Here is an 18,255-nt window from a genome sequence, read left to right on the forward strand (position 1 = left end):
AATAATTGTTAGATTAGCCACTGACGAAATTTGAACTCATGCCGTCATGCAAACTTTCAAGGTTAATTTCACGAGTTTCTAACTTTCTTTCACATAACTAGCAAAGATTTTTACATCTAAACACTTATCTTTCCTCCCTAAAATAGCAAAATAATTTACTCTCCGTCCATAGTTTTTGCACCTAGCTATCTAAAACGAAGCAATAGCTATATGCCTATATAAGCCAGGTAAGCGCGCGCGTAGTAGGTAGGTCGATCAGGCAACAGTGTGGATGAGCTCCTACTGCTGCTGCTGGTGCCTCTTGAAGGAGTGCTGCCTCTGAATTCTGATTTGGCGGTGGAACCTTCTTATGAACAAGTCTGCCACGTGGTCTATTTCTTCTTCGAGACTGAATTCCTGGCCGGCCTCTTGCTTTGAGTTCTTGACAATATCTATCACAGATCCAAACTGATCATCGTCCGAGTCGAACAGCGAGTGGGTCAGATCTGGGTACTTTTCTGCATCATTGATAACGACGTGGTCCTCCGACGTAGTAATGTAATCGTGATCATGATGATCAGTTGGAGTACTAATAATAGTATTATCATGAACCGGCCGCGGCTGCTGCAGGTGGGACTGGGATTCATGGAACGACATTAATATTATACTATGATCATTATTAATAATACTGTTGCTGTTCTGGTACTGATGATCTTGATTAATACCATCATCGTCATCATCTTCTTCTTCTTCCAGCTGCTGATGATCATCATGATGATCAGAGTCGTCAGAGTGGCCAAACAAAGCGTGGAGCTTGTGAGAGATGGAGGTGATCATCACCAACTTGTTGTTGCTCAGCAACGAGAATATGATGATTCGAGCCTTTATGGCCCTGGTTTTTCTCTTGAGAGCCTCTAGGGTTTTACCCTTGCCCATTGAGCTTACCGCACCTATTATCTGCTTCACTAATGCTGCACATACTTTCTTCTTCATCATCTTTCTTAATCTCAGCTAGCGCAGCAACTATTGCTCGATCGATCTGCACTTAATTTCTCAAAGCACACGTACGCCACAAGCCTGCAGCTGCTGGGAATGATCGCAGCGCTGTTGAGAGAGAGAGAGAGAGAGAGAGAGAGAGAGATACACACTATTGATTTGTACGCAGGCGCATTGCAATTATCTAGCTACGTGGTGTGCGTATGGGTTTTTATATAGTTTTGTCTATATAGATATATAATGACACATGGTCATGCTATAGAGTTATGTTTACATGCAATTGGCTAGCTGTATATCATTTTTATGGGACAGAGAGAAAGAGTGGGAGTTAAGAAAAGCAAAAGTAAAAAAAGTGAAAGTGATGGTTAAAGTGATTGATTGTGCTAGCTAAATATTCTTATTTCTTACTTTGTAAGGAAATTAATATTGGAGGATTTTTGTTTTAATTTAGCAAGTGGTGTATTATTTTAGTAGTCAATAAATTTTGTTTTAATTTATTGTGTTTTGGATTTAAAATTTTCTTTTTTTTAATGTAAGGTTAGCTTAAAATTACACATAATAAAAATCATTTGATAATTCAAACTTCAAACAAATTATGTCACTGTATAGTCGGGCAGAAATCGTAATCAACTAAAAAAAAGCACATACACCACCACCAAAGGAAAAAAGCACCAACGATTATATTTCAACTTTGGCTTTATCAAGAATAATGACAAAAATATATAATAAAATGATTAGATGCCTCTCGGTTCTAGGCAGCTCTAGCTTTAGTATCTAGTGGGTGCAACTTTAGGAAATCAGGTGCCTCAATTTAAATTTTGTCCATGTTTGACTAGTGGTCATACGTTGCTTAGCCGGGGTATTTATTATTATTTTTCTTTAAAATTCAAAAGAAAAGTACTATGAAGATTAAATTGTATTTGTTGTAGGCTTATTTGACTGAAGTGTATTTAGCAATAGAGAAGGAGATAGGTTGGGGGCAAGAGAGAGAAGAGAGAGATTTAATTGTGAGGTGTGTGTTGTATCACCCAATTGTGCCTTTATTTATAGTATTAGGATATGTTAAATCCTTACCTAATAAGATTACAACTCTAATAAGATATTAACTACTAAGGGGAATATTCAAAGATATCCTAGATATACTAGGATTTACACAATCACATTCTTATTCTAAAAATGACTGCAACGCTCCCCTTGAGTGTGTAAATACTCAAACAAAACATCACATCAGATCTTCAACAGTTGAGGTAGAACAGTTTATGAAATCGGCGGCACAACGAGCGAATGCGAATCTCAAATATAAAGAAAGTATGCATTGGTAGTAAAACTCACAAAATATCGCTATAGTAAAACCTAAGGCAGGTGAAAACCCATAGACTAAGGAGAAAAATGAGAAGTATGCATAATATCTAAAACAAACGTCAAATAGGATGAAAGTAGTGAACTCAACAGAGTATGATCATCCCATGATGGGTGCCTCATCAAAACCTCGTTAGATAGCAAAAACCCAGTGAGAAAAATGCTCATAATTGTAGGAAAAAGAGTACATAAAGATCAAGTGAGTATGTTAAGGATATTCCCCCTGAGTTAGACATAACTTCCAAATAAGAGAACTACAAGCAATTCAACTTAAATAATTTACGCATATTGATTCCTTGGACGAGCTTTTGAAAAGTATACTCAGCCAATGACTTGGTAAAAAGATCAGCCAAGTTATCCTAAGTTTGGATTTGCTTAACTTCAATGTTATGATGTTGTTGTTGCTGGTGAGAATAAAAGAACTTCGATGCTATGTGCTTGGTGTTGTCTCCCTTGATGTATCCCTTCTTTAACTGCTCGATACATATTGCATTGTCTTCAAAGATCATCGTAGGAAGATCAACGACGGTAGTAAGACCACTAGTGCTTCGAATATGTTCCATGACTGCTCTCAACCAAAAGCACTCAAGATATATGGTTCGAAGAAGTCGTAACTAGCGTTTGCTTGTTAGATCTCCAAGATATAGCGATGTTTCCAACAGTAAAGGCATAACCCGTTTGAGAACGTGCCCTATATTGGTCAAATAGATAACTAGCATCTACATAACCAACAAGGCGAGAATCAACCCAACGACCGAGGGGGGCGGCGACTTCTCTCGAGGATTTGTGACAAACCCAAATCCGTTGTGCCCTTGAAGTAGCGAAAAATGTCTTTAACATCATTCCAGTGTATGCGTGTAGGCACATTGCTGTATCTAGCCAAAAGATTCACAGCGAAGGAGATGTCAGGTCTAGTACATTGAGCCAAGTACAATAAAGCACCAATTGCACTTAATTATGGAACTTCAGGCTCCAAAATCTCTTCCTCATCCTTCTTAGGACGGAAGGGATCTCGTTTAGCATTTAGAATCCGAACGCCATATGAGTACTCGAAAGCTTCACTTTATTCTCATTAAAACGTCGCAACATTCTTTAAGTGTAGTTCGATTGATGTTCTAGGATTCCATCCAAACAATGCTCGATCTCTAGGCCGAGACAATATCGAGTTTTCCCAAGATTTTTCATCTCAAATTTCGATTTCAAGTGAACGACAATTTCCTCAAGTTCTGCGGGAGTTCCGATGAGATTCATGTGGTCGACATAAACTGCAGTGATCGCAAATCCAGAATGTGACTTCTTTATGAACATGCATGAGCATAGTTTGTTGTTCACATAACCCTGACTTGTCAAATATTCACTCAGATAGTTATACCACATCCACCCAAATTGTTTCAATCCGTAGAGTGATCTCCTCAATCTAATAGAGATAATGTTATACGGTCTAGAACTATTTGAACCAGTCAATGGAAGTCCTTTTGGAACTTTCATGTAGATTTCCGTATATGGATCCCCATAGAGATACGCGGTTACCACGTCTATAAGCTACATATTCAGTTTTTCAGAAATCGCCAAATTGATAAGGTAGCGGAACGTTATGACATTCATTACGGGGGAATACGTCTCATCGTAATCAATCCCAAGGTGTTGAGAAAAGTCTTGCGCTACGAGGCGTGCTTTGTATCGCACTATTTCATTATTCTAATTACACTTCTTCACGAAAACCCATTTGTAGCCCACGGCCTTCATATGCAGTGGAGTATGAGCTATAAGTCCAAACACCTTATGTTTTGCAAGTGAATCGAGTTTGACTTGGATTGCTTGTTTCCAGTTTGACCAATCCGTTCTACATTGGCATTCATCGACGGAATGTGCTTCAATGTCATAGCTAAGCATGATGTCAGTAGCTACTATGTACGCAAATGCGTCGTCAATGATCATCTTATTCCGATTCCAAACCTCATCCAATATTGTGTAATGGATCGAAATCTCACGATTCTTGAGAGGTCGGGTTGTCTCATATAAGACATCACTGTAATCTAGAATAACCACATGCGTTGGAACAAATGAGTGAGCAATGGTCAGATTCATACTAGGGTCACTAGTTTGTGCCGTTTTCCTCTTCCAGTGTTATGAATCCTTTGAACTAGGGGGTCTGCCATGCTTCAGGGTATGAGCAGATGATTGGTTAACCGCCAATGTACTGGGCTACGAGGAAAGTGCGGCCGCCCCACCCTCGGGGATGGTTTGGCCTTCCCAGGCGGTACTATGGCGTACTTGAGGTACGTCTATCCTTGTATGTACGTTTGTAGCGAGTATATGTGATCTCGTCACCTTTGCTAGATCAGTAAAAGCATCCAGCATACTTTTAGCAATGCGGGGATCTAAATGAGTCATAGTGGGAGCATACCACGATAATTCGCGGTGTTCACAGGAACATTAGCATGCTTATCTCCCCTTAATGACAAGAAGAATGCCTCATCAAAGAGACAATCCGCAAAATGTGCGGTAAAGATATCTCATGTCAAAGGCTCTAAATAGCAAATAATTGATGGTGAATCATAACCGACATAGATTCCCATTTTTCTCTGAGGACCCATTTTGGTACCTAGTGGTGGCGTTATTGGCACATAGACTGCGCACCCAAACACACGTAAATGCGAGACGTCAAGCTCGTATTCAGTAACCAACTGTAATGGTGAATGAGGTTGGGTAGCGGTGGGCCTCAGGCAGACCAACATAGTTGCTTGCAATCTTGCATAGCCGTAGGCAGACACCGACAATTTGGTTCACATCATCAAAGTCCAAGCTATCAATTGAAGGCGCTTTTTGAAAGCTTCTGCTAGGCCATTTTGGGTGTGAACATGTGGTACATGATGTTTAACTTTAATCTCAACTAACATGTAATAGTCGTCAAAATTCTGTGACGTAAACTCTCCAGCATTATTTAGTCGAATCGACTTGATTGAATAATCAGGGTGGTGAGCCATAAGCTTAATAATTTGTGCTAGGAGTTTCGTAAATGTAGTGTTACGTGTGGAAAATAAGAAGACATATGACCAACATGTTGATGCATCAACCAACACCATAAAATACCTAAATGGTCTAAACGTTGGTTGGATAAGTCCACAAATATTCCCTTGAATCCTCTGAAGAAACTTAAGAGTGTTGTGAATACTCTTTGTAATTGAGGGTTGAGTATTTAAGTATTGAACTTCCCCAGAGAACAAACTTTGCATGGCGAGAATCCAATGTATGGAGGTAAATGATACCCATGTGATGATTTAAGGATACGGCGCATCATGTCACGTATGGGATGTCCATGCATAAATATAATTCCATTCATTCAATTAATCAATTCGAAAATTAATATCCATAATTCAAAACAAACCAAAACCAAACAAATTATTCCAAAAATTTAGAAAATTGTCCAAAAATTAAACCATAAACCTAAAAAATAAGGGGGAGGGGTTCGGCCACTAAGGGTAAAGACACCCTAAAAACATGTTTAGAAGAATAAAACTTATTCGTATATAGGAGCTGATGCCTCCTAAAAATTCGATATCGCCATAGATGTAGTAGCATCTTCAGGATGTTCCACATAGGTAAAGTTAGACTCACGACGGGAATAATACTTGGCAATGGCATCGGGGGTAGCTCTGCATACGCATGACCAATGATCCTTTGATCCACAACGGTAGCACATGTGCATTTCAGTGGAAGCCGATTGAACGGTAGTTTTTCCCATGTTCTTGAAATTTAGGGCTTTAGAGGCAAGGGGTTGGCACTTCTGGGTCAAATTCCCTCCCTTGGGGGCCTTGGCTCTGTTAACCTTGGGCCCATGGTTGGGCTTGCTGCCCATTACCATGGCCATGACTATGCTTTCGTCGTTTATAGTTGCTAGAATTGGTCGCATATGCTTTAGGTGCGGCGTTTGAGCCAGTTGGTCGAGCTTGATGATTTTTCATCAAAAGCTGGTTCTGCTTTTCAGCGAGAAGTAAAACAGAGATCAAATCCAAAAATTTGGTGAACTTATGTGCCCTATATTGTTATTGCATGATAGTATTGGTTGCATGGAAGGTCGAATAGGTCTTCTCCAGGAGATCTGCATCTATTAAGTCCACTTTATAGAACTTAAGCAGTGATCAAATTCTACAAACTTCATAGTTGTATTCATTCACAAACTTAAAGTCTTAGAAGCGTAGATGTTACTAGTCGTGTCTTGTTTCAGGCAAGTAAATGTCTTTCTAGTGATCGAAATGGTCGACCAGAGCAAGTCAGATGGTGCGTGGGTCCTCCTCAGCGAGGTACTCGGTCTGCCGTGCATCATGGATGTGTCTTCAAATGAAGATCATTGCAGTAGCTTTATGGGCTTCATCGCCGGGGTTGGCATCAGTAGGTGCCTCAATGGTGGCTTTAATACCCTTTGCGGTAAGATGGAGCTTCACATCTTGAACCCACTTTAGGTAGTTTCTTCTAAAGACTTCTAGGGCGATGAAATCAAGCTTGTTCAAGTGGTAAGTTTTATGGAAATCCATAGACATACATCATAGAATATTCAGGGTCTATAGACATGTATTGGTTTAATTTAAACATGAAAGCTACAGGTTTCATGTGGTAAGTTTTGAATGAAAACTTCAGGTTTCAAAGGCACTAAATATGAAACTACAGGTTCAATTTAGTTTTATGAACGATTAGTTAATGAATGAGATGTCCTGCGAGAACATATAATGCAATATGCTGATTTAAAATGGATTTGAGTTGCTGCGGGAACTCAAGTGTGAAAGTTTCAGGACTACGAAAGGATGTCAATGGTTCAAAGTAGAAAAATAAATTATTGAATCGTAAATATCCAAAAGTGATCTTCAGGTCAATAATTTTGGATTAATTATCATATTAATGGACTGCAAGTCACTTTTAATTAATTCAATAGATCGGGACCAAACGGGGTCAACGTGGAAGTAAAATAATGATAGACGGGTCATATTAGCTTCGGTTGGTGATAAACCAAGTGATAATTAAATTAGAATTAATTAGCTTAAACCAAAGTATCCGAAGAAAAAAATACTTTGGGCATGATTTATAATGTGGGGATGACAAAAATTGGCTGGTAATGACGCGGGGACAGGCCATGCAGCTCGGCTGCAGGCTATTAGGTCTTGGGAAGGGCAGCAGGCTTATGGGTTGTGTGGTATGGGTGACGACTCGAGGATAGGCCCTTCAGCTCAATTGCAGGTTATTGGGCCTCGGGGAGGGCAGCAGGCTTCTGGGTTGTGTGGTCTGGGTGAGCCCATCAGCAAAAGCTATTGGTTTGGGCCAAAACGAGGCCTGGGAGTAGGCCCAGCCCAAGGCTGGCTTGCAGGTTGGCACTAACGAAACCCAGCCAAAAATGGGGTCGGGTTTTGGGCATGGGCATTACAAGACCAGCAGCATAAGCTGCTGGCGAATAGGCCGATGCCCAGCAAGCAACAGGCTACTGGAGGCAAGCCTGGGCATGGGTTAAGAAAGGCCCAACAACTCTTAGCTACTGGAGTTGGGCCAGGGACGCGCGGGACAAGGCCAAGAAAGCTTTAGGCCTTCTTGGTTTGGGTTAGGGGCATCAGTCCCGTGATTACCCATCAGGCCTAGGGCTTGGGTTGTCTAGCATGAGCAACAAAGCCCAAATTGCGTTAAACGATGCCGTTCCCATGTTTGCTCCACGCGGTTGGGCTGTAGGCTAACTGCAATGGTCGGCGATGGTGCTTACGGCAATGCGGCGACGAGCCGCATTAAATTCCCATAAATATTTTTTTTTTGACATCTCTAGGGTTTGGAACGTAGCATGGATTAAGCAATTTTTTTTTTTTTTGACTCACAAATTCCACATAGCAAAATAATTGCTTAATCCATGAAACGTATATATATATATATATATATATATATATATATATATATATATATATATATATATATTGACAAATATATGAATCATATACAATATATATCAGAAGGAAAATATAAGTACGAGGGGTTCATGCATTATGGGGAATGTTTTCATGCTTCGTGGACGTTTCAAATATCTTACTTTATTTTAAGCATACCTGATTGGTAGAAAACAAATAAAATCCTTTGAATTTTGTAGAAGAAAACCTCTTCCTACGATCCTTTCAGTTCCTTAGCTTCTAGCAAGAGCGTGCTGATAACGTGTTGTAGGCCTATTTAATTAAATTGTATTTAGGACTAGAGAGGGAGAGAGGCCCACGGCAAGAGAGAAAAGAAAGAGATTTAATTGTGAGGTATGTGTTATATCACCCCATTATGTCTTTATTTATAGTAGTAAGATAGGTTAAATCATTACCCTAATAATATTACAACTCTAATAGGATACTAACTACTAAAGAGAATATTCAAAGATATCCCTAGATACACTAGGATTTACACAATCACATTCCTATTCTAAATATGACTGCAACAGTATTACCTTTTTAATGAAGGTAAAACTTAATTATTTATGAACTCTATGAAGAAAATTTTCAGAGTTTTCAGAACCCAAACATCAGTTTTGACACATGGAGTACCCCTTTAATTAGTTGATATCAAATGCCCCACTAAAAGGTTATTTTTTATGAGTAAATTATATGTTACCATCTCAACTTTGGGTCACATAACAAACTCATACCTTATCTTTTGAACATTGCAATGTCATACATCAAATTATGAATTTATTGTAATGTCATATCTTGTTTCTTTGTCCGTCAATTTGTTTGTTAACGGTTGACGTGGTAGAAGTGGGGCGCATTCCCTCGCCCACTAGAACTCCACGGTGGAGTGTAGCTAATCCCACGGAGAAGAAGAATCTTTGGCTTACAGAGTAATTGATGTTTGGCTTAGGGTTTAGAGACCAAAAAAAGTTGACAGGCTGGGCCATTAGGAGGTCAGTAAATTTTGGATTACTTAGCACTCAGTACTCAGTACCCAAGTGTTACAAAAAAAAAAATAAATAAATAAAAATAAAAATTCTAGCTGATCATCTAAGAATTAAATCAACATAACCCCAATCCCGCTAGCAGACACTTTTCAGTGGTCTAGCTAATTAAGAAACTAGATGAAATATATAGAAATCCTGAAGAAAAAAAATGATAACAAATCATAAAAAGAGACAAAGAAATGACCCAGCAAGCTAAACAACATCATTTCAAAGATAAAGATAAGAGTCAAGACCAAGGTCTAAAATATCGATATTATCCCGATATTTTCATCGAAATTTCCGTGTTTTTGGACTACCGATATTTCCGATATCGTCGATATTTTAGACCTTGATCAAGGTAGGAACTCTATGTGGTACTAAGTCACTCATGTATCTTACCACGCAATGTATAAAGTGTAAAATATTGTACTAATTCATTATATATAAATGATTATGATGTGTTTAAACTTCTTTCATTAATTACTACATATTTTCTACACTCACAACGTTTGTCATCTCGCTATATCATCAACTTAAATCAGTTAAATCCAATCATGTAATGTATTTCCTTCCAATTTTTTGTGATAAACTAATAGATAATTGACTAAATAAACATCCTGCAAAGTTTCAATAAAAATTTCCAAGTTTTTCTTACAATTTCCGTGGTTTTTATTCAATTTTTATCGCTATCGATAATATCCCGATATTTCTATCAAAATTTCTGTGTTTTTGGACTACCGATATTTCTGATATCATAGATATTTTAGACATTGGTCAAGACTAATCAAGAGATAGGAGGAGAAGGAGACCATTAGTTAAGAAATTTCTCCACGAAGAAGAGTAGGTTAAGATTACGACCATTAGTTGTTAAGAATAGAGACAAAGAAATGACCCAGCAAGCTAAACAACATCATTTCAAAGATAAAGGTAAGAGTCAAGACTAATAGAGAGATAGGAGGAGAAGGAGACCATTAGTTAAGAAATTTCTCCACGAAGAAGAGTAGGTTAAAATTACGACCATTAGTTGTTAAGAATTTAGAAATATCTCCATAAATGGCTTGTTTGGTACATATATATTATTGGATTGAAATGAATTTAGAATTAATGTATGTTGAAGGGTGAAATTATAGAAATATTTGTGAAGAAAACTTAACAACTCCAATTCTTCTCCAATTCTTTTTAAAATGGTAGGATTAGGAGGGAATTTCCTTCATAGCTAATCCTCTATCTTTTAATTCCCACCAACTGAAAACCATCCATTTTCACCTTCACTATATCTTGAAATTCGAGAGCTTCCTATTCAAATCGAATCATGCATACCAAAAAAGCTCAAAGAGTAAGTAATAAAGTAGCGTGTATTTCCTTTCACTTGTAAATGAAAGATATTATAAATTTAAATATGGTAAATTGCGAGTATGATATTATTTTATTCCGCACTTCTTACAAATATATCATTATATTAAAAAATAAAAATAGAAAAAAAAACACAGTAATTTAGTAGAAAAGAAAAGGAACGTCAAACTGGAAAAATCCCTATTTCCCAACCGGCAGTCAGTCAAAGTCAGACCGGTTGGCCAGGTTACAATGAAATAGCTACCAGTACCAGTACCAACCACGTCGACGATCTCTCCCGTTATTATTAATATATCAAACTAATTGATTAAAAAAACCCAATTATGACCTCCAGCTGATGTCAATGTCCATGTGGCCGCGGTGGTCTAAATTCTGGTCTCCAAGGACCGTAATCATGGTAAGGATGATGGAACGGGCGAGTTGGATGAGAAGGTAGAAGATAATTATATTCTGCCATGGGCGGTGGCGGAGGAGGAGGATGAGGAGGTGGCGGTGGCGGTGGCGGAGGTAGATAATAGGCATGAACATGATCATCTGCTGGGGGTAGCACCGGTGGTGGCGGAGGAGGATTATAATTGTAATGCGCATTACTAGTATGAGTTTGATGTAATTCCATTAGCGAGCTGGCCGGATTGCAGACTTGGGTACTGCTGTTGAACTTGTTGTGGTAGCCGGCGCTGCTAATATTGCTATTGCTAATACATATATCATCGTCATCGTCTTCAAATGTAATTGTGGGATATTGGATACGCAGCGGCTGATGATCATGAACATCATGACTTCCAGTACTACCCTTTTCAAATGGACGACCAAAACCAAATCAAATATTAGTATATGTATATAATGATCACTATAACTATTATTATTTTCACAATTTTACTATATATACATATGTATGTATACATAATTAAGAGGGATGCATGGTTCATATGGGTGTATTGTATATGTACCTCAAATTTGTAAGGTAGCTTGGAATTCAGTAGTTTGTAGGAGAAGTTCAGTATCCCATTGGGCTTTTTATCGCTAGTCGTCACCTGATAATTTACGTACGTTGCCAATGCATCCTGCTGCTGTTGTAGGCGTATGAGATCCTTCAAGGGCACACGAACCTCTCCTATACTCCTGTCTCCGATTCCCAACAGGCCCACACCCTCGTGTCGTAGATCGAATTGAATGAAGAGATCATCATCGTCATCAAACTGATCAAACTCAAAGCGCATCTCGTGATTCCATTCTGGATTCCCATTTCCTTCCTTATCTGTTGGTGTTCTATTCATCATTTGTTTTTGTTGATCCACCACCACCTGCTGCTTATTGTCATCCTTTTGCACCGACACAAGCGCGTAAACTGACAGCTTCTGGAAGAAATTGAAGGCTTTCAGATCTTTGCACGACACCACTTTGATTTCTACGATCGCACCTCCTCTGCTGGATTCCATCTGTAGATATATCGATATATATTCCTGCAGGCTAAGGCTGCAGGCGTACCAAGTATCTCTCCTCTCTCTTGAGTCGAGGAGTAGATCTACAAATCTCGAACTTCAAATAATTATAGGATCCTAGGATCTTCATATCTTAATCATTCATCGTGTATCGTATGGTTAGTAATTATTTGACTTTTTTTTAATTAAAATTAAACACAAATAATATATGACAAAAACTGACCGTATGATGTACAATAAACGGTTAGAATATAGAAATTCTTAAGATCACCACAAAGTGAATCGGGAGAGGATCCTCTTCCAACTCAAACTACAAGATACCGCTCAACTATATTTCTTTTTCGGGCAACTACAATTCATTACACGTCTCCTGGGTTTACATTTCAATTTTCAACACTTAATTTTTTTTCGTAGATCAAATTTTGGTTAAAAACAAATAACACAACTACAAAAATTCTATCATGCTCTGATGTATAATTTATAGGTTTTTTTTTATCAAAATGGTCTATGAGATTTGCTTAACTATTTACTTTGGTTCTTGATATTTGAAATCAATAAAAGCAGTTCCTGAAATTGTCAACCATCAATCATTTTGGTCATTCGTTAAAAAATTATGTTAAATAAGGATTAAAATAACAAAATTACCCTCAATCTAATAAACAATATGTCAAAATAATTTGACAAAAATTGAGGGTATTTTTATCATTTTATCCTTATTTTATAGAAGATTTTTCACAGAATGACCAAAATGATTGATTGTGGACAAACTCAATAACCAATTCTATCGATTTCAAATCAGAGTGAGGATTTATGCAAATCTCAAATACCATTTTGGATAAAAAAAAAAACCTAATTTATATCTATTTAAACATGTTCCTTAATTTTTATTTATTTTATTTATGATTATTTTTATTTATTTTATTTATTTCAATCTGATAATCATAAATAAATAAAGATAAACAGTCATTTCCCGTATAAATATATAACAATGCTGTTTTTCTTATCATGAATGAAGAATGAAATACTATTGTTTAATTTTTCAGTGTTAGCCTAGTTATTTTTTAAGAACTTTTACACCATGAGTCCTCAGGTTAAACCAATTGTGTGGGGGCGTCGGTGCATAAAGGTGATGCAAATGCATATCGATCGATATAGAGCTCATGGACGATTACTAAAGCTTTCTTCCAAATATATTAGCAAAGAATATACAATAACGTGACGAATTACACCTCGTTAAAAAAACATCAAAGCACAATACAACGAATCCTAAACATTTGTATTTCTACAAAACACAACAAAGTGAATATAATTCCCTCCTAAGAAGCAATTTAATGCAATTTACTACTCCTATCACGGGCTCTCAGAGAGCACGGGGTTTGTCTCCAGCATTTTTGTAGCATCTTCATCCATGGACATCTTGGTCCAACCAGAGTTTCTCATGGAGAAAATCTTGGCGCGGTCAAACCCATTTCCTCTAAAGCCCGTTATCTTTGATGACACCATAGGCATCACGAGGACAGCAGATGCATTGATTGAATCATCTCCAAATCCCAGTGACAATGCACAAGCAGTCTGTAAAAGGATCCAAGTTCAGAGCATTAATAGTCAGTCATGCGATATTTACCAGGATTCTATCTCAGTAAGTTCAACAAGCCAGTTTAGATCACCTTTGCCTTCACTATCGCATCTGAAATCTTCACCAGGATTCCTTGCAGAAATGATCGTGTGTCTCTAATTTGTACATCTTCAGATGAAACAGCAAACCTGTAACACCCACGCAGGTGTCAAACAGTGGTGAAATTGACAAAAAGAATACTCATCCAGCTCAAATTTGAAAGCATATGCTACAACATATGTTTTTAAACTAAAACAACAGTGTAATATCCACTTTTGCACTGCTATCAATATGCTACAATATTGAAATCATATAATAAAAGTTGCATAAAAGAATGTATTGTACCTGCCCATGTCTTTTGGAATGCTTGAAGACACCACAGAAACTAAAGATGGATTTTCTTTGACTTCAGCACCTGAAATTTAAAGAGTTAGTTCACGTCTTGATATTCTGCCAGCTTAAAATTTTTAAAATATGAATTAAATACCTCTGGAATCATCAGGTGCCAGCAAAGTAATGCCTACGAACACAGACATCATTCCCAGTATGAACATTGTTGTCCTTAGTGCATCTAATACCTGTTTTGAGAACAAAAATATGCTTTTCACACAACCTCAAAAACATATTCCAAGGAAAAAAATGTTTTGGGGTGGGTTGGGGGGGGGGGGGGGGAGAGAGAGAGAGAGAACCTGGTATTCTTGAAAATATACAAATCCTGTACAAATGGAAAAGAATGTCCAAGCAATCTGAAACATAGGAACAATAAGAATTGCATCGAAAAATGACAATCCTTCATTCAAACGAGCCATCTGCACAAGTGGAAGTGGAAGGTGTTAATATAAAAGCTAAATAAAGAACCATAGCAAGACAGCATGCAATTGCAGCAATTTGTGAGACAAGTAATCTAGAGTTAATCTGCAACAACTGATACCCAAAATCCAGCTGTACTTAGAAATAAAAGGAGCATGGAGTATGTGAACCAGCTATGTAACTGATAACTGCTAGACATGGCCAAACGTAGCAGGTTAGATCTGCCACGAAAAAACAAAGGAATTAGAAACAGAAGGGAATTGCATGATTGCACCACATGCGTTACACAAGGAGAACTATCATGGAAAGATAACTTACAGAGATTTTGCAAACAACACTGAGAATGATCCAACAGCACCTGAAACTATAGCATAGGAAAAAGGAAGCAGCATATGCCAATAGGGTCTCAGATCCTGGCCAGAAACAGCATGCAGAAGCTCTCCTCTCCTGTATATCCAGAAATTGATGTAAATGAATTTTGTTGGAGCCATACCAATAAGAAGGAAGAGTTTATCACTTAATTCCCACCTGTAAATGGAGTGATGCAAGGCAACAACTAAAACCAAGATCATACAGTAAAATAGGAATGCAATATTGCTGTATTTCTCGGCCAGCTGTTCAGGTGTGTATACTGTAACAAAAACAATTAAACTTCATTACATTTGAGTTTGTGGAGAAAGTCTTTTCTGCAACAGTTATATATTACGGCCCTCTCACAATAACCAGTCATGTGACCAGCACACATGGGGTTGGATGTGATAAGGCTGTTGTATGCAATGTTTGCAGGGACAATCGTTGTACTTGTGTGTGTGTGTGTGTGTGTGTTTACAACAGGGGGGAGTTTGGGATGGTACTTGAAAATGAATCATGTACCAGGTGACTGGTGGTTGCCAAAAGCAACAAGAAAAATATTCCCAATAACGATAAAGGCTGTGGCAACCATTACCCTGTAAAGAAAGCAGTCTTATTACATAGAGATGTACTCAGAAATATGTGTAAAATGGATGTATGGACAGCATTACAGTTATGAAAATTCAATCTCACTTCAGATTATAACGTACTTTACAGTCACCATTTTGTTTAACACAAAGTAAGCAAAGGCAATGTTGGATACAAACTGAACAGAACCCAGTGCCGCAAGAAGTGACTGCACAGAAGGATACAAGAAAACAAAACTAATTAGAAATAACAAACTCATCCAGATATTCTTGTCGCAGATGTTGACATCTGTGTATGTATAGTACTAATCCTACTTTGTGGATTCAAATAACAAGGCTAACAAAATAGAGTTTATACTGACCTGAGCAGCATATCCAAAGGATACAAAATTTAGGCAATTACCAAGAGCAAAAAATAAAAAGCCTGCATATGAAGAAAGCTAACTTATTTTAAGTCCTGTGTTCGTAATCCACCGTGCAAACTAGAATATCCAAAACAGTTAGAACAGATGAAGCACTGAGAGAGAAAACTGTACCAACTCTCCATGTCTGATAGTGTATAATAGGCTTCAAAGGAAGCTTTCCATTTCCTCCATCACTTTCTAGTATTGAATGTCTCTCTCTCTGCCAAAACAGAAAATAAACATTCTGACGCTTGCATCATGGTATAAATACAGTTACCAGTATTAAATTGCTACAGAAGGAACACAGGTGGCTCAAGTCTGCACTTTCAGATTAGCTACAAAGTGGTTGACAGCATACGAGAATTGAAAACACACGAAATGTAGATGTTCTCACATACATCAAATGAAAACTATGAAATCAATGGAAGTAAAAGTCTGACTAATGAAGATTTAGCATGCAATGAAAGGTGTGGTTTGTATTGTTGCTTTGCAAGCTGCATGTTGATTGTTCAAGCAACAATGTGCAGTAACAGTTAGAGTAAAGTGCTAAAAAAAGGAAAAAGCATACACACCCTACTAGTGGGAAAGTCATCACAATAACATGTGGAAGGTTATCAATTTGCCTAAAGATTGTTAGACACGATCACAATGTATAATGGTTCAACGAGAAGAAGGGAATGGGCAAACATACACACAAGACAGCCACCCAAAGTAATAGAGTATGGAGAATAAACCTCGTTATGCCCCAATTTGAGAAGGTTAGTTCCAAAGTTGATGGCAATGCTGCCAAAAAGGTTAATGAAAGCTCCAACGACCCACTCCCCCATGGATTAGAGAGAGATGTGAAGCCGAGGCTGCATGCAGCTTAGGTGTCAAGTTGCCAACCAATATTACTTACTGAACCTGGCACAAGTAGAATACAATCACATATATAGCGGCGATTTGCAAGAGAAATGCTTGAGGAATTCCCAATGTCTCGCACATTAACAGACAATCTGACAGATGTAATTCTATGTGAAATTTGAATTTACAATCAATCAATCAATCGTATTGCACATTAACAGACAATCTGACAGATGTAACTCTATATGATATAATATGATATGATATGATACAAAAGAGCAAAAATAACATGTATGTATGATTGTAATTCTATATGATATGATTCACAATTCAGATGAAAAAATTAATATTTATTATCATTTCGTTTCGATTCGATAGATCAGGCATAAGAATAAGAAATCATAAATACATTTAACAAACAAATAAATTCATAAAGAAATAAGAAGAAAAATATAGAAAGAAACCACATTTGGAGCTATTAATTTACCCCTGTCTCTCAAGGACAAGTTGGAATTTCGATCGAGGCGGATCCAAATTGTGAAGGTATTTACTTTTCTTCCTTGTGTTTCTGTTTAATCTGTGTGTTATTTCCCGAAGAGAGAAGAAGAAGATAATTATCAAAGAGAACAGAATCCCAGATGCGAGATCGATCGATGGATGGATGGATGTGAAAGACTTGAGATTAAGGAGGAAAGGATTAGGGAAGAATGAATGCCAGAAATGCCAGAAACAAGAAAGAAGAGGAGAGACGACGAGGGAGAAGAAGACAGAAAAGAAAAGAGTTGTCCGGTCCATAGCCCAAGGCGTGATGCTTCAACGCACGCTATGACGGCCGTACTCTTGAACTTGTCGGCAAGACAATCACCTACGCTAACCCTCATGACAACAAAACTATAACTGCTATCATCTGTCCGTCCATCTTTGTTTTTTATTTTCGCTTGGGGAAGGAGTGGGCTCCACTAACTGTCATTGAAGTAGTCAATCTTCGCCTCTAAACTGCCAGCAACGTCTTTACAAGGAAACCGGATCCTCTTTGTGAGGATTCCGAGAATATGTGAATTGTGTTTGTTTATCGTATATCATGAGATCAAAAATTACTTTAAATATTTTTATTTAAAAATAAACATAAGCAATATTTAAAAATAAAAAAACTAACTGCAAAATGTACGATAAAATGACACGATTTACGAATTCTCAAGATCCTCACTAAATCCTCACCAAAAGGATCCGGAGAGGATCCTGTTGGCTTTACAAGGCGGGTTGTAGTTTGTTTGTTTGTTTGATATCATTTGGTTGGAGTTTTGAACTACCTATTAGGCTATTACTGGTAATTCCATTAAACCCTGAAAAACATTACCTCAGCTCTTCAAATTAATTCAACTAATTCTAACTAACTAACTGGAATCACCTCTCACGAGGTTGAAGCACGACGAGTATCTGCATACTCTCTGCCCATCGACTACATGTATCGGTGAACCAATTTGCAATTTTTGTAATTAGAACATGCAAATATATTTTGAAGAAAATTTAATATTATATTATTGAAAACTCGTGTCGATGCAGTATGTAAAGG

At 37.6% G+C, this 18,255-nt stretch overlaps 3 protein-coding genes across 3 annotated transcripts; all 3 read right to left on the reverse strand.

Moving 5' to 3' along the window:
- Nucleotides 1–44: 44 nt before the first annotated feature.
- On the reverse strand, nucleotides 45–1,224 carry LOC103404121 (uncharacterized). Its single transcript, XM_017323916.3, has one exon. It carries the CDS (start codon nucleotides 973–975, stop codon nucleotides 280–282), a length of 696 nt encoding a protein of 231 aa, XP_017179405.3. The 5' UTR covers nucleotides 976–1,224; the 3' UTR covers nucleotides 45–279.
- A 9,451-nt stretch (nucleotides 1,225–10,675) lies between these two features.
- LOC103404122 (protein SRC2 homolog) lies at nucleotides 10,676–12,377 on the reverse strand. The gene is made up of 2 exons (XM_070816575.1): nucleotides 11,581–12,377; nucleotides 10,676–11,423 (listed from the first exon to the last, which is right to left on the reverse strand). The coding sequence occupies exons 1-2, from the start codon at nucleotides 12,067–12,069 to the stop codon at nucleotides 10,971–10,973; spliced, it is 942 nt and encodes a 313-aa protein (XP_070672676.1). The 5' UTR covers nucleotides 12,070–12,377; the 3' UTR covers nucleotides 10,676–10,970.
- An 863-nt stretch (nucleotides 12,378–13,240) lies between these two features.
- On the reverse strand, nucleotides 13,241–17,536 carry LOC103404508 (probable magnesium transporter NIPA8). The gene is made up of 14 exons (XM_029097765.2): nucleotides 17,170–17,536; nucleotides 16,574–16,742; nucleotides 15,972–16,059; nucleotides 15,798–15,859; nucleotides 15,559–15,644; nucleotides 15,371–15,444; nucleotides 15,026–15,128; nucleotides 14,816–14,944; nucleotides 14,619–14,718; nucleotides 14,377–14,496; nucleotides 14,175–14,265; nucleotides 14,033–14,102; nucleotides 13,740–13,836; nucleotides 13,241–13,644 (listed from the first exon to the last, which is right to left on the reverse strand). Exons 2-14 carry the CDS (start codon nucleotides 16,664–16,666, stop codon nucleotides 13,423–13,425), a joined length of 1,335 nt encoding a protein of 444 aa, XP_028953598.1. The 5' UTR covers nucleotides 16,667–16,742; nucleotides 17,170–17,536; the 3' UTR covers nucleotides 13,241–13,422.
- Nucleotides 17,537–18,255: the final 719 nt, after the last annotated feature.

Source organism: Malus domestica, chromosome 17 (genome assembly GCF_042453785.1).
Source record: "Malus domestica chromosome 17, GDT2T_hap1".
Classification (NCBI taxonomy): Eukaryota; Viridiplantae; Streptophyta; class Magnoliopsida; order Rosales; family Rosaceae; genus Malus; species Malus domestica.

What these genes read in the sequence shown, in the direction of transcription:
- LOC103404508 (XM_029097765.2), bottom strand. Translation starts at nt 16,666, where the DNA reads ATGGGGGAGTGGGTCGTTGGAGCTTTCATTAACCTTTTTGGCAGCATT. An exon ending in TCAAATTGGGGCATAACGAG is followed by an intron (nt 16,060 to 16,573) that starts GTTTATTCTCCA and finishes CTGTTTTGGCAG; the next exon opens with AGAGAGAGACATTCAATACT. An exon ending in AACAAAATGGTGACTGTAAA is followed by an intron (nt 15,445 to 15,558) that starts GTACGTTATAAT and finishes CTTTCTTTACAG; the next exon opens with GGTAATGGTTGCCACAGCCT.
- LOC103404122 (XM_070816575.1), bottom strand. Translation starts at nt 12,069, where the DNA reads ATGGAATCCAGCAGAGGAGGTGCGATCGTAGAAATCAAAGTGGTGTCG. An exon ending in AGCTACCTTACAAATTTGAG is followed by an intron (nt 11,424 to 11,580) that starts GTACATATACAA and finishes CCATTTGAAAAG; the next exon opens with GGTAGTACTGGAAGTCATGA.
- LOC103404121 (XM_017323916.3), bottom strand. Translation starts at nt 975, where the DNA reads ATGATGAAGAAGAAAGTATGTGCAGCATTAGTGAAGCAGATAATAGGT.